The sequence below is a fragment of the Antedon mediterranea genome, chromosome 5 (assembly GCF_964355755.1).
Source record: "Antedon mediterranea chromosome 5, ecAntMedi1.1, whole genome shotgun sequence".
In the NCBI taxonomy this organism is placed as follows: domain Eukaryota; kingdom Metazoa; phylum Echinodermata; class Crinoidea; order Comatulida; family Antedonidae; genus Antedon; species Antedon mediterranea.
In genome coordinates, this window is record NC_092674.1 from 22,933,979 (window position 1) to 22,949,238 (window position 15,260).

Below are 15,260 nucleotides of genomic sequence, written 5' to 3' on the forward strand. Positions count from 1 at the left end.
AACACACCACCGATGATGATGATATCATAACCAATAATCGAGTCAAACCGCACGTGTCACTATGTATATCTTTATAGGCGCATATATATAGATATGTCTCTGCAAATAATAATTAATTTGTTTTAAAATGAAGATGATAATCAAAACGCAATAATTAAATAAACGTTTTATAATTTTTATTATATATAAATATAACACGTTACTACAATCTATATGACTCTATTTTGTAAGAAAAAAAGCAATATTTTTGTTTCATAAGCTGGATGATGAGGGCGACAAACATTTCACAAGCAAGTAAAAAAAATGGCGATCTCAGGTGGAACTGCTTTCAATTTCGGCGGTGCTGCTCCAGCTACAACTACTGCTGGAACAGGTTTATCACTGGGTGGTTCGTCATCCGGCTTCGCATTTGGTAGTCAAGGCCCACGGTATTTAAGTTTGATTATTTTTAACAAATTGTTTTAGGCTAGGCAGGCCTAGTAGGCTACTAGCTAGCTAGGCTAGCCTTATTTAGAGTAGGCTAGCCCTCTCTCTGTCTGACATACATATAGCTAGCCTAGGCCTATGCCTAGCCTTTTAGGCTAGGCCTAGCTAGAGGCCTACTTAGTAGGATAGGCTAGAGCCGGGAGCCTAGAATTGGCTTGTTTAATGTTACTCCATGTTTAATGTTTCTGTTCTGAGTCAACTGTTGGTTAATACACAGGAATGCACCCCTATTTTTTCGAATGGAATAACCCACTAAAAAGGCTGTAATGTAATTGAGTGGGATATTTTGATGATGATGTCATTTTATATCATTGCCATGCATTTTTAACAATTTTCCAAATTTAACATTGCGTAAGGGTAATTTCAAAATGCGCAAAGATTTTCTTGTATAATTATTTGAACAATAAAATAATGCACTTGTCAATTGTATGACCCACTATATGACCCCCGGGAGAGGTGCGTCATGGGTGCGTCATTTACAAATAATTACTGACACAGGTGTGCGTCAAAAAACCTAGATGGTACGTCACATCAATGAACAAGGTGTGTCAATGTCCGTCACTTTACCACCCACCATATCATAAACAACATGGTCACAGTGCGTCAAAATGGGTGCGTCATGGTCACCTAAAGGTAAGTCACCTTTTTGACGCACGGGTGCGTCATGGTATTCAAAAGTATGACGCACATCGGAAAAATGACGCACCTCTCCCGGGGGTCGTATAGTGGGTCATACAATTGACAAGTGCATTAACACGAAACATGGTACAGTGTAGGTAAAAAGAGGAAGCCACGTATTTTACTCATCGGCAATCAATCCGGTTGCATTTACCTCAACAATGCTTCATTCATTATAACACTACAGGGTTTTATTTGCCTTCAATTTACATGGTTTTTTTTTCCTCCGTAATGTACCTTTATTTTAAGTTTTAAACAATTATGCACTTGTCAATTGTATGACTCACTATACGACCCCCGGGAGAGGTGCGTCATGGGTGCGTCATTTACAAATAATTACTGACGCAGGGGTGCGTCAAAAAACCTAGATGGTACGTCACATCAATGAACAAGGTGCGTCAATATCCGTCACTTTACCACCCACCATATCATAAACAACATGGTCACAGTGCGTCAAAATGGGTGCGTCATGGTCACCTAAAAGTAAGTCACCTTTTTGACGCACGGGTGCGTCATGGTATTCAAAAGTATGACGCACATCGGACAAATGACGCACCTCTCCCGGGGGTCGTATAGTGGGTCATACAATTGACAAGTGCATTATACAGTAACAATAATGAAATTTGATTTTCATTAGCAGTGATAAGTTACAATATATTTAAAGATATAAAATATAAAAACTATATGCAAATAAATTAAAATGGTTGGTTTTTTTAGGGCTGGAAAAATAACTGCCCCTGGTGGTGGAGGTGGATTTAACTTTGGTGCTCCTACATCAACCCAAACTCAACCAGCACCAGCTTCAGGCTTCAAGTTTGGGGCTTCAACAACTGCAGGTTTGATAATAATATGTTTTTAAAAACAAACATCATCATCTTCCTACAGTACTGTACTGTATATACTGTGCAGAACCTTGTTTGAGTAGTAGTATAAGTTACATGGGTTCAAAGTTCAGATGCATAAATGTCATCAACCGGGTTGGTCAAATATATACCTGAGCTTCCTAATTTTTTTTCACTTTTGTGTTCCACACTTTCGATTTATTTATTTTTAAAATTATGAACAAGTTGTAACTAATAAATATACAATCATAAAGTATTTCAATCCATTTATTTTACCTTAGCTTTCGGCTTACAGTACCACCCACCTTTATATGCATACTGTAGTAATTGCTGATTACAGTTAATAAGTCGTGAAACAATATATTTTTCATCATTTCAGGTACAGCTGCACTAGGCACTGCAGCGCCAACTGGTGGAGGGTTGAAGTTAGGCGGACAGCCATCTGCAGGCCTAAACCTTAGTGTTGGCAAGACAGTTGGACAAGTGGCACCAACACTGAAACTGGGTGGGATAGGAACTCCAGCAGCTTCTACCACTGCCGCTGCCACTACTGCGAACTTAGGTGGCTTTTCATTTGGTGCTAAAACAACGACAAGTGGTTTATCATTAGGAGGGACTACTAATACCTTAGCCGGCTCTACCGGAGCTGGTCTTACTCTAGGAGGAACGACTGGCCTTGGAACGACTGGTATTGGAACAAGTAGTCTTGGTACAAGTGGATTGGGTGGCTTAGCTGTTGGTGCTAAAAAGGACCTTGGCACTGGTATTGGTCTTGGAGGTACAGTAGGCTGCTTATAAAATAAAGACATTTATTTATGTAAATTAAACAAAGTTGTTTGTTTGAATAAAAAACCATTGGTTGGCAGCCAATTGTTTGCTTTGAATTACAGTTTTTCAGGTAAATCTTTTTTGTTTAGATCCTATTTATTATGTGACATTAAAGTGGCATACTCATCAACAAAAACAATTGTAAAATATTTGAATACATCATCTTAATATCTTTATTATTTTTGTCATTTCCTATTTTACTTATTGTATTTACGCATTTAGAGCCTGCTTATATGCACTGTATATAAGAATGAACTATTATTATTATAGGTACAAATGTTGCAAGTACACCAAGCAAAGGTTTAGGTGGTGTAGATCCAGCCTCATTGAAGACTACTACAGCAAATACTACAAATGGAACATCTAGCACAAGGTAAATGGAAAGGTTAAACATTTGAGGAAACCCTTTGTATTAGGAAATCTTTATTGTTTTACATTCTTTTTGAGTTAGCCATACCGATTATCTTATTACATAATTGTTGTAAAATGATGTCTGTTACGCATTTGCTAATTCAGACTCAAAATCAAGGCATTCGTTAGGCGATAGGCACTTCCTACTTTGCGATTCCATGCCTGGAACTGCTCAACTCTATTTGATTTGAATTTATTACTGATTAGGAAAATCGTCATATAAAATATGTACAATAAATTACCGACATTACAAATAAATACATTTATAAAAGATTTTCCCGCATAAACCAAAAAGCTTATAGCTTATTTTTATTGGGATAATTTTTTTAATTAATAATATTTATTAATTAATTAATTTATTAGCAAGTTTTCATCAAAAACATTCACTACCTACCTTGACACAGGATAATCAAACTTAGAAAAAAAAAGATGGAATAATAAAGTTTAAAATAAAGAATAATATGCATTATTTGAAGGTTTGCATGCAATATGTTGATATAAAGTTTGCCACGTATGTGAGAATTTTTTCTCACCCCTGACGATGATCAAAGTATAGATTGATTGATTGAAATATATATTTATACTGGGTAACCTCTTCAGTCAATGACTGGTCTCCCAGAGGGCCCAGTTGGTGATCAGTGGCTGTATGTACTAGTACACCGGGGTAACCCCCTACTCGTCTCGAAAGATGTACTAGGTTCTTTAAAGTGCACACGAGCTAGATGTGTACACTGGACCTACGGTTTATAGTCCTTATCCGAGAAGACTCGTTCTACCACCAGAACCATGGAGTGAGTGAGCCTCGAACCCCTGCCAATGTTATGGCTACGTAATTACGGTTCAACTGTCTTAACCGCTTGGCCACTCACTCTCTAAAGCCGATTTTCCACTAGGCGAATTTGTTCGCGCGAATCGAAAGCGTCATGCTATGCGCATGCGTATTCAAGTTCCTGTCTGTCATACTCCCTTCTTCGACGAATTCTAGTTCCTTTGATTTTTCGCTTCAGCGAAATTTACTAGTTCAAATTGTTTCTACTTTTTGCAAAGCGAAATATTGCGCAACCAATCAGAGCTCAGGAAATGAGCTATGACGCTTTCATGAGTACTCATGCGAATCGAAATGCTCAGCAACCACGCAAGGAACATGAACGTCGCAGCTATTCAATCATGTAGTGGAAAGAGAGAAGGCGATTTTTTTCTCTTCAAAGCGTTGAATTCGCGCGAACAAATTCGTCTAGTGTACAATCGGCTTAAAAGAGGAACTCAATCAGTTCTTTTCAGAACTACATATATGGTATACTGCAAACTTTATATCAACATAAGAATAATATGGCTTATCTCAATTTTTGCAGTTTGTTATATTAGACACTATAATACTCAACTTATTAGAATATTATTATTAATTCTAACTGTGTACTATATTGTTTCTTTTCCATTTTTTAAGCAACAGTAAGGCTGTCAAGGAAACATCTTTACCAAAAGAAATTAGTGAAACTGTAAATGGATTTAAGTAAGTTGTTAAAGATATATGGCAACGAAAACTGGGACTATACAATTGATATGCTCTTTAACATGAATCCTAATATTACAAAATCTATTCTTAAATGTTAACAATAACATACAAAAAACTGTATAGTGGTATGAATATGTTCAACCATGCAAATTTCCTATAGGCATGACTGACAATGTATGGAATATAGTAATTATTAACCAACCAACCATCTTGTTTCCAATCGGCATGGTCAATTAAATTTTGATTAAAGGATTTAGAGCTGCATGATGTGCAAACATTCGCTTCATGTGTCAATCAAGTTAAATTATTTTCGCTTTATTTATGTTCATCCGCCAATCAAAGTGGTCGCTAATTAGAGGCAATATTTAATGTTTGTATTTTGCTATTCGTAATATGTTACTAAGTTTTTCTTCAAATCCATAGGGAGTATGTAAAGAAACAAAAAGCTATACGTGAAGAGATCGCTCGTTTCTCGTCTAAGCCGATGCATAAAGTAAAAGAAGATATGTTAGCATTGCGTCAACTCTTATCCGTTGTGTCTAACAGTTTACAGCGCAACACAATGGCTATTTACAAACTAAAGACTGACTCAGCGTATGAGCTAAAGAATGCAGACATGGCGCACAGAACACATGACGTACCACAAGCGTTACAGATGGACCACACGGCACCAGCAGAGTAAGGTTTATTGTTTAAAAAAATTTGGATTATTGCCAGTGTATAACACTGAATTCACAAATGATAGAAGTTACTTTTCCAACCCAAAATAATTCAATTTTTTTTTTCATAGATATTTTCAACGACTAATTCAGAACTTTGAGGAGCAGATGCACTGTTGTCACCAGGAGATTGAACAGATTGAAAGTCACCTAATGTCTCTATCAAGACCTGCTAGTTACACACCCCAAGGTTGGTAGGATACTAACATATCGATAGTGTATTGCATCATCATTATATGAAACCATTTGTTCCACGACCAGAAAATGCATGGAATAAAACCTTTCTCTCAACAGCACCCAATTCTCTGTACAGTATCTCCATATAGGAATTGGAAATGTCCAGTACCATATATATTGTCAACTATACAATGCCAAAATTCCGATTAATGCAGGGGCTGACTCGCTCTTAGTTCAGATGGCAAGTCTTCTTGATGTTTTTTTTGTTTATTGTAATTTTCTTATTTGCAATTTGTAATTTGTATCTTTTATTTTAAAATGTGTGGAGAAACTAATAAAACAAACAAACTATAAATCATGGGTACAGTTTGCTTGTGTGCACTTTAAAGGAAACAGTTCATCAATCAAGTAGGGTGTTATCCAAGTGAACTGATTCACAAAAGAACCCCTGTGTCAGGGGGATTATTACCTATCTGATAGTTGTAGTAGACAGTGATTAATTTACTATTGGTACTCCTTGGTCAAATCTGCCTAAAGGCACATACAAAAATGGTGTACCGCAAACTTGAATTTTTTTATTATTTTATGTATAATTTACTATTTTAATTTTTTTTACGTGTAATTTAGGTAAGCTTGACATTCAATCCTTTAAAAAAAAGGTTTTTATAATAAAATTTATAATTTAATTTGCTTTACAGATTTATCGACTGTAATGATCAAAATGAATGAGACATTTATTGCATTGGCTGCAAAACTACAAACTGTACACGAAGCTGTTAAGGTATGCATAGCACAAGTATACACATAAGTATATTAGAATCTTGTTGAGTGTGAATATACAAAATAAGATCACATTATATTCTGTATTAATATACCACACCTGTGTGTATCCTTTAAAAGTAATAGTTCTATTAAATGGTACTTTTAAAATGTAGATTTTTCTGAAAATGTATAAAATTTTGTGCTGAGCGAGACTATTCAATGTTACTTGTTTTAAAATCAATCTGTAGTGTGCATCATCTGAGACTGTACTGATAGCGGCCAAGAGCAGGTTATTGTATAGTATAATATACTGAGATTGGAACTAGGCACAGCTGTTTTGAGCGCCAGACAAAACAGTAGTTGAAGAAATGAATATAAGGTTTTAGAGAGAAATCTTAGTGCAATATGAATGGCCTAAATTCCACACCTTGACTTCATCAATGTATTTATTTATTCTTTATACTGGGTACCTCTTCAGATTTAAAATACTGTAACAGCAGTTAATTAATTGAATGAAAGTTACTTTGGAACAGTAGGTGTTTGGAAATAAATGTTTATTTGAATATTTTCTTTAATTGGCAGCGTGACTATAATTTAAGTCGCCTTATTCTTAGAATCACAGGCATCATTTTGAAAGAAAGTTATGCAACATATAGGCTTACACTATATCCCAAGGGAATAAAATTGAGTCATAAATCACCATATTACTAATTTTTTAGACACAGAAAGAGCAATATTTAAACTACAGGCGTGTATACCATGGAGAAACGCAGGACATATTTGAAACGAGACGGAAACAAGCTGATAAACGTGGCAAGATACCTGTAGTGCCCAGTGGTCCTGGTCCATTTGATAACATCTCAAATGCCACAGCCATTGCAATGGCCGCTGCTATGCAGTCGGCTCAAAAACCTGCAGGTAAGCATCATTTTTTTAGATTCACATAGAATCTCTATCTATCCTGAGTGGAAACCGCTCGTTCACTCTGCGTTTTGTGTAATTGGTCATAAGAAATATTATAGATTGTATATATTTATTAAAGTTACCGCTCATCTGTGTAAATTGGCCTTTATATACAGATTCTTTCAACAAGTAATCACTTTGCGTTCAGTTAATGTAATGATTTGGAGTAGCATGTGAGAGGTTTGAAATCGTTGCTATCCTAATACTAGGCTAGATTCTCTACTCCCATTGGACTGTGTACATAACTACGTTAAATAGCATGGTATAATATCATTTTAAAACAGCAGAATTTCATCAGACCCTGCACAGTTACATTGACCCCATTTACACATACGATTTGGGTCAGCCATGGGTCGCCAATTGGTAAGTGCAGATCTGGACCACCTCTGAAGTAGGTCCAGGAGTGGCTTTTACGTTTGGGCCGACTTATGAACTAAACCGTGACCACTGTCTTAAGAAAATTAATCTTCAGGCCGTCATTTGGACACGAGTGTAAACACGCTGGATCGGACTCAATTGTAAGTGTAATGGGGTCATAGAGAGCGTAATCCAAATTTAAAGTTAAACCAAGGATCCAAAATGCTGATCTTGACATAATTATTGAATGATGAATGAGAGAGTCTGGTTACCAGAGGTTAGCACATACTCTGGTACTAATTGAATATGTATTATTTCTAGAGCTAGACTTACTTTATATTTGTCAACAAATACGGATTTTGATTGAACTCAACAGAGGTAAAGTTGGTGTGCTCTGTAAATTAAATTATTTTTATATCCAATTACATTCCAGGGCCGTAGCCAGGATCTGTCAAGGGGGGGTTCGGACACTAAATATTTGGGTCAACCCCCCCCCCCCCTCCCTCAGCCTGATGCGAAGCGAATTTTGTTAAATGACACCCCTAGATGGCCGGAAAAGACACTCTCGTGCAGCATGCTATATAACCAATGAGCAAAAAGATCGTACTTTTTTCTTCCTCCTCAAACACGTCGATAATTTAAATGACGATAACTATTTGTTGCCGTATGTTAGATGCGCGTGCTCTGTGCGGAACCGCCGATTGTTTGATCATTTACTCCGTATTTTGTTTTGCGTTCAAGTTCAATGCGAACGTATATCTAGGAGCAGCCCCGAAAAAAGCACACTGGGTGAAAGCAAATGCTATTTGCTAGCTCTATCTATAATATTTATTTACAGCAATTTGTAGTCTGGGTTCCAGACGGAGTTTTGTCTTAATATTAGTTAAAAGATAAATATTTTGGCACAGATGGCGTTTCATACGTATACTACTTGATTTTGGATACTCCGTCTGGGGAAACACGCACGTGGTTTGACACCAAGAATTCTTGGTGCATACGATTATCCGGTTGACTAGTTTCAGCTGCATGCGATTGGCTACTCACTCGTACAATGTGTAAATATTCATATTTCAGAATTTCAAAGACTCAACAACTAAGATGATGCGCATGCGCTATGTTACGTTTAGACAATGTGTACTTGGGTACATTATGAAAGTTCTGAAGGCTAGAAATTATTTTATATGCCTAGTAGTCTGGTAAACATTTGATGGGATCTTTGAAACATGAAAACTCGTCTTGATATATGATAGGCTAGCTTCTCCGCAAATCAAACATTGAATGGATCATTTATTACGCGGAGATAATTTTGATTTAATTCCCACCGAGACCCTGTCCTGTTCTGTGTGGTGGTGTAGCCCTGTTGTGTGCCGGTGGTATGGATATGTATGTAGGCCTACTTCATTGGCGTTTTATTTGGCAGGTCATACGTGCGAGTTGAGTAGGACCTACGAAAGAGGCCTAGCCAAGGACTAAACAATTAATAAACAAAACAACTTGGCATTACTATTTTATATTTCAACAGTCTCGATCGTACATTAAGCACTGGTAGGCCTACGTACTCGATCTCTTTCATTTTGAAACAAAATGATCATTGGTTGATTCGAAATCCATATTTACATACCGCCCGCCCCATATAGCCAAATACGGTATGATAACCTACGTCATTCTTATCGTATGTTTGCGGTCTGCAAATCGATTTCTATACGTGTTTCACAAGTCTGTATTTTCAGACAAAAATCGCGGTCGAAATAAAAACAAATAAATAAAAAAAAAAGATAATACAGACTTGGGGCAAGTCTAAGCAATTTGTTGAGGAATATAAATATGTAAATAGGTGATATTGATACATTTTAGTACGTATCGGCTGGTAGTCTAGAAAAAAATAATCGGATGCCATAATGTGAACTACAGTACTTGATACCATAGATATTATAGTGTAAAATATTAATATTCACTATAATCCTCTATGATACATTATACTTCATAGTCACACATAAATACTGATGTACGTCGGAAGGCTATATACTTTATGCATGCTGCCTGACTGCCAGTGATCTAAACAATTATAGGTAAGCAGTTGTCTGGCGGTGTCCTTTGTACGAATCGTTCGTGCGCCAGCTCGCTATGAGACGCGTCAATATCATGTTACATGCAGGGACCAAACATTTATTTTTCAGGTTAAAATCGGCAATTCATTTGCAGCTTTTAGAAATTTACAGACACGTCGTATCACTAGTTGACGCTCATACAGAGAAGAAGGTTCACGAACAAGTTTACGAATTTTTCAATTTACAAACAACTTTTTGTACTGTGGGGCACGTATTTGGAGGATTTTTGGAGATGACGGTGAGGTATTGGGCATGTCGGGGATGGGGGTTCGCAGTTGGTTAAGGGGGATTCGCTGTAAAGGGGGGGTTCGCCCGAACCATAAAAACCCCCCCTGGCTACGGGCCTGCATTCTTTCCTGATACAATCACTTCTCTTTCTTCCAAATGCTTCATCCAATATTGCTGATTAGCCATTTTGCAAATTTGCTGTTACAGTTTGGCTACATGGTTTTTTTTTTCTGGATTGGGTTTATGGAATGGGCTTGATGATGTTTCTATTTCTACAAATGCTTAAAATGCTAAAAATTTGATTTACATTATGGTACATTATCTATTTTTCTTGACTGGTTTTTTTTTGTCTACGGGTCTCAATCTTTCCACTAGATTGTAGCCTTGAACAAATCAATTAACCTTGGATTAGACTAGATTGTGTAATTTCGCTTGGTGGTAGCCCAAGTGTTTGATCAACGTTAACCGGATTTACAGGCTTTGAAAGTTCTGCGTAGGAAAAAATACTTTTTTACAATCTCATTCTTTCTCCAACCACATTATATCATGTGATACAATGATACACAGTATCAATAGTCTCTTTCTTCTTCTTTCAAGTGCTTTTAAAAATTGCTACTACGCTTTTAAACCAGTATTGTGGAAATTTTGTCAGATGTGCCATTGACAATTTTTTTCTCTCATTTCTCTTTTTTTTTTTTCTTTTTTTTTTATATTTTTTAGTAATGAATTGTCTCTTAAGACTTCCTGACCATTTGTCCTTGGTTTTTCTTCCTGTTTTATGCTTAAACGCTTGAAAGGGAGTGGAGTTGTAGCATTGGCGGCAGTCAACGCCACTCTCTTGGCAATCTTCCTTAGATAAGAATAGAACGGAGAATGTAATATCATTTTGCAATTCATTATTACTGCATTTATTACTTTATTTATAAAATAACTGTTTGACTAATCACAGGTCTTTCAACTGCAGGCTTAGGATTTGGCTTTGGAACTGGAGCACCTACAGGTACAGCAAATACTGGTTTTGGTACTGGAGGAGGATTATTTGGCAACCAAAATACAGGCCTAGGAACTGGCGGCCTAGCTACAGGAGGAATCAGACCACTTGGAACTCAAACAACCGGTGGTTTTGCAACCAGTTTTGGAACTGCAGCTAAAACTGGATTTGGTAATACCGGTAGCACATTTGGTACAGGTTTCGGTTCCACCACCGGCTTTGGCAAACCAACCGGTACAGGGTTCGGTTCCACCACCGGCTTTGGCAAACCAACCGGTACAACGTTTGGTTCTACAGGTACGTCATTTGGTACATCTGGTCTCAATCTTGGCACTGGATTGCAGTCTTCTAACAAACCAACTAACCTTTCTCTTGGCGGTAGCCTGAGCGCCGGACCGACGTCAACCGGATTTACAGGCTTTGGAAGTTCTGCGGGTAAAAAACGAGGATTTTAACACATACAGTATGGCTGCCTCGTCTTTTTGTGATGTTTATTGTGTATTAATGTTTAGTGCATGTCTGTAGATTATTGATATCATGTTTGTATGTGCATCTTAATAAGCACAATGTCATGCACCATATCTATTTAAAAAAGTGTTGATATGCACTACTATATCCTCAAATATTATGCTTGTGCTAAACAAAATAGTTTCAAAGCATATTAGAGCAAGGGTTGCATATTCGAACGGCGTGTAGCTAGGAAGCTTTTCACTTACGATGACCTTAGACGTACGCATATTTTGTCGTTAATTTTCACAAAGACCTAGAATCCACTAAAACTGTGTCATGGCATCCTTTGAGGGTGAACATCGCATGTACATAATAATTTAACATGATGTAACAAAGTCGTCGTAAGTCGAAAGCTCTCTACTATTGTTAATCTAGATGACTTTCATAAATCATGAGAAAACGATACTGAAATGGATCATAGAAAACCAACAAATAGAAAAGCTCTTGTAAAAGCCAGCCTCAGGGTGGTCTTATTCGAAAAGTTAAATTGTAATCATTTATGTATGAGAAGGTGTTATTTAGACAGCATGCTTATTGAGTGAAAACTGTATTTAAACATCTTTATTCATAAAATACTAACATAAATTTTCTGGCCTGTAATTCATTCTTCTTTATTTTTTCAATAGGTTTATAAATTAACGTCATACTTTCACACAAACACCATTTATTGTTAATTACCCTGCTCTTTTCTAAATTACCAACATTTATATATGTTTGTCGATAATACCAAAATGAAGATATCATTCTTTTATAAAACATCATTTGTAGTTTAATATTGCTATTTATCAATTGTTATTTTCTGTTTTGCATATGGTCTTTATTGTGGATAATGCATTTCATTCTCTTAATATAATACTTACAGTAATTGTCACTTTCTGTTTAAATTAGTGTTCATTTTGACAATCATTAACACTGTATTCATTTTGCATTGAAAATATATAGCAATTACATATCACATGTGACATAGAGAGAGCACACAGTGAGTTTATCCTATCTACAGTATTAGACTACTAAATATTTCACCTTTGCAAAATGTAATCGTTAAGAATTACATAAAAAATATTAGATAATATACAGTGAAGTATTAAAGGAAAATGGGCATAATTATTCTTGTCTTGTTTAAGCTATATGTATGCCAAATTTTAATAAAATTGTATGCATTTGACACTATAACCGATGTAGTTGACACTTTAAAAATCTAACACCAATAAGTTGGCGTTTTAGAGTGTATTGGTACCTCAAGTCTGTTTTCCACTAGACTAAATTAATTCATTCAATCCAGTGCTTTCACAAAGAATCAGAAGGATTGTAAAGACGGAAATACTGAATTCACATGCACATAATCTGAAATATTTAATTTGTGCAAATACTCTAGTGGAAAATGGGAAATTTTTGAGTAGTTGTATTTTGAAAACTATTTTGTACCCACTAACACTGTCCCTTGGCATGTTTGTGAAACAAATAAATAAATGCATCCATCATTTCTATTGTTTTGAATCATTTCTGTGACATTGTACGCTTTTTATTATTGTGTCTAATTGGTGATGCCTGATGAATAAATTAATACTCGTGTAGTAAATGTGATAATCATTTATAATAACTGTGGTCCAATCACAGACCTTTTCATGCATCACTGATTTGTCACCTGCACTTTCGCAAGAATGTAGAAACAAATTTTACAAAGACACTTTTTTTTAAATAAAATGTTAGCAAACAAGTTTTCCTATACACTTGTCCTGTTGCAATGTTTTGTGCAATATTTATACGATTTTCAACTGGGAGATTATTTAACTTTTCAATCACTGTGTGGGGTTGGTGTGTGTGCCTGTATGTATAAATATATATATTTTTTAATTGCTGTGTTTATTAGCAGTATTGCTGGACAAACATTGTGTGATTTATTTATGTTAATATGAATCGATGTCAAGTTTTCTTCTACTCCGTTTTTTTAGCAACCTTCCAGTTTTAGAGACTTTAACTCCAAAATGTAAGTTGCAGATGATGTGATTCAAAATTTAAAACTATAAATAGTTAACTTTTTTTTCAAATTTAGCTAACAACAAAAATATAGATATTATTATAATTTACGTTTAAACAATAGTATTAATATTGATAAGACTAAGTGATTTTTAAAATAATGAATGAAAGATTTTGAATGCTTGTATGATATCTAAATAGTATTTAATTGTTTACAATTGGTCTTTGGATTTTACATTAATTGCGAGAATGAATTTGATGTTGAACAAAATAATACTTCCTTTTATTGTGACGACTATAAACTATTTTTTTTTAATCTGAACTGATTTTATATTATAACTAAATTATAGCATGTTCGCATGTAAAATTAAGTTATGAAAGAACAAGTAACAAGATTTTAACTTATCACTGTGACAAGTTCGATATCAACATCTCTTCTACTTTACTATTAATGTAGTAAAACAAACTACTACTAAATACTACAGGTGCATGTGCACGAAATTTGTGATGTCATGGGTGGCGGGAAGGGGATAATCTTAACCTAACACCAGGTCTAATATTTTATATGTGTGTGTTTGGCCAGCTGTAATAATTATGGATAAACATCACACCAAACCACCACCCCCTTTTCCAACACCAGTCCTTCCACAACACCAGTCCCTCCCCTTTCCCTACACTATATCTATTCCCACCCACCCCTATACATGCAACTGAATACTATACTGCTGTTTATGCTATTAATTATTTCTACTCCTATTAATATATCATAAATAATCATATTTAGTAAATATGAAATATATTATATACTATTGAGGGAAACAATTTGCCATGGGTTTATGTTTGAGTCACCCTGAGCTACTGTATTTTGTAGACTCAACTATTACTGCTAAAGCTTGGTTCCCACTAGACGCAACGCAAGGAGGTAAGCCGCAATGCAAACGAATTGACCAATCACAAGTGACAGTAGGACGAAACCATTGCTTGTAATTGGTCATTTGCTTGCACTGCGGATTTCGTCCTTGCGTTGCGTCCTAGTGGGAACCAAGCTTTAGAACCAGTTACCTTATTGGTACACAGTGCATTGAGAGCTTGCTTATTACTATTAATCACCATTTGCTGATGTTCATATTTACGCCACCGGAAACAGCATTAAAATTTATAAATTCTGCTATCTAAAATTTAACACCACTTATGTGAAATTTGTATGTAGATATATTATGTGCAATACTAATTTAAGGGAAAAAAATAAAAAAATTCTATAGATGGAAAATGAAAGAATTACTTGTCAAAACAAATAGGAGTTTCTGGTGAACCTCATGGTTTTTAATAAAGAAATGTTCCCTTGTCGTCTTGCCCATTCTCATATTCAGACACCAGTAATCGTAAAACAGTTTATATACGAGTCGGCCTACTTTGTTTTTGTATTTTACCTCTGAACAATTACTGTATTTCATTTAATTAGGTGTTGGTGCACTGCCTACAGCTGGACTCAACTTAGTAAGTGGTTTTGCTGGCCCAAACATTGGCAACCCACATTTGGTACTTCAAACTCCACCTATCGGGAGTAATAAGAGAGGGAAAACTAAATGAGAAAAGTAAGGCGAAAACTGTCAGATGAGGAATGATGGACAAGAGATTCCAGAAGAAAGAAAGAAATATTATAGAAAAAAAGAATAAGAAGATAGTAATTAAAAAAAACTGTGCTTATGA

The 15,260-nt window shown here is 35.6% G+C and overlaps 1 protein-coding gene across 2 annotated transcripts; it reads left to right on the plus strand.

Annotated features, from left to right (window-relative positions):
• Positions 1 to 284: 284 nt before the first annotated feature.
• LOC140049619 (uncharacterized) lies at positions 285 to 13,054 on the plus strand. 2 transcript variants are annotated; one of them, XM_072094555.1, is made up of 10 exons: positions 285 to 428; positions 1,882 to 2,000; positions 2,386 to 2,784; positions 3,105 to 3,207; positions 4,690 to 4,755; positions 5,182 to 5,436; positions 5,549 to 5,667; positions 6,353 to 6,435; positions 7,136 to 7,334; positions 11,022 to 13,054. In XM_072094555.1, exons 1-10 carry the CDS (start codon positions 304 to 306, stop codon positions 11,516 to 11,518), a joined length of 1,965 nt encoding a protein of 654 aa, XP_071950656.1. In that variant the 5' UTR covers positions 285 to 303; the 3' UTR covers positions 11,519 to 13,054. The 2 variants fall into 2 exon arrangements, with proteins under 2 accessions (XP_071950656.1, XP_071950657.1); XM_072094556.1 differs by having other exon boundaries at positions 11,037 to 13,054.
• Positions 13,055 to 15,260: the final 2,206 nt, after the last annotated feature.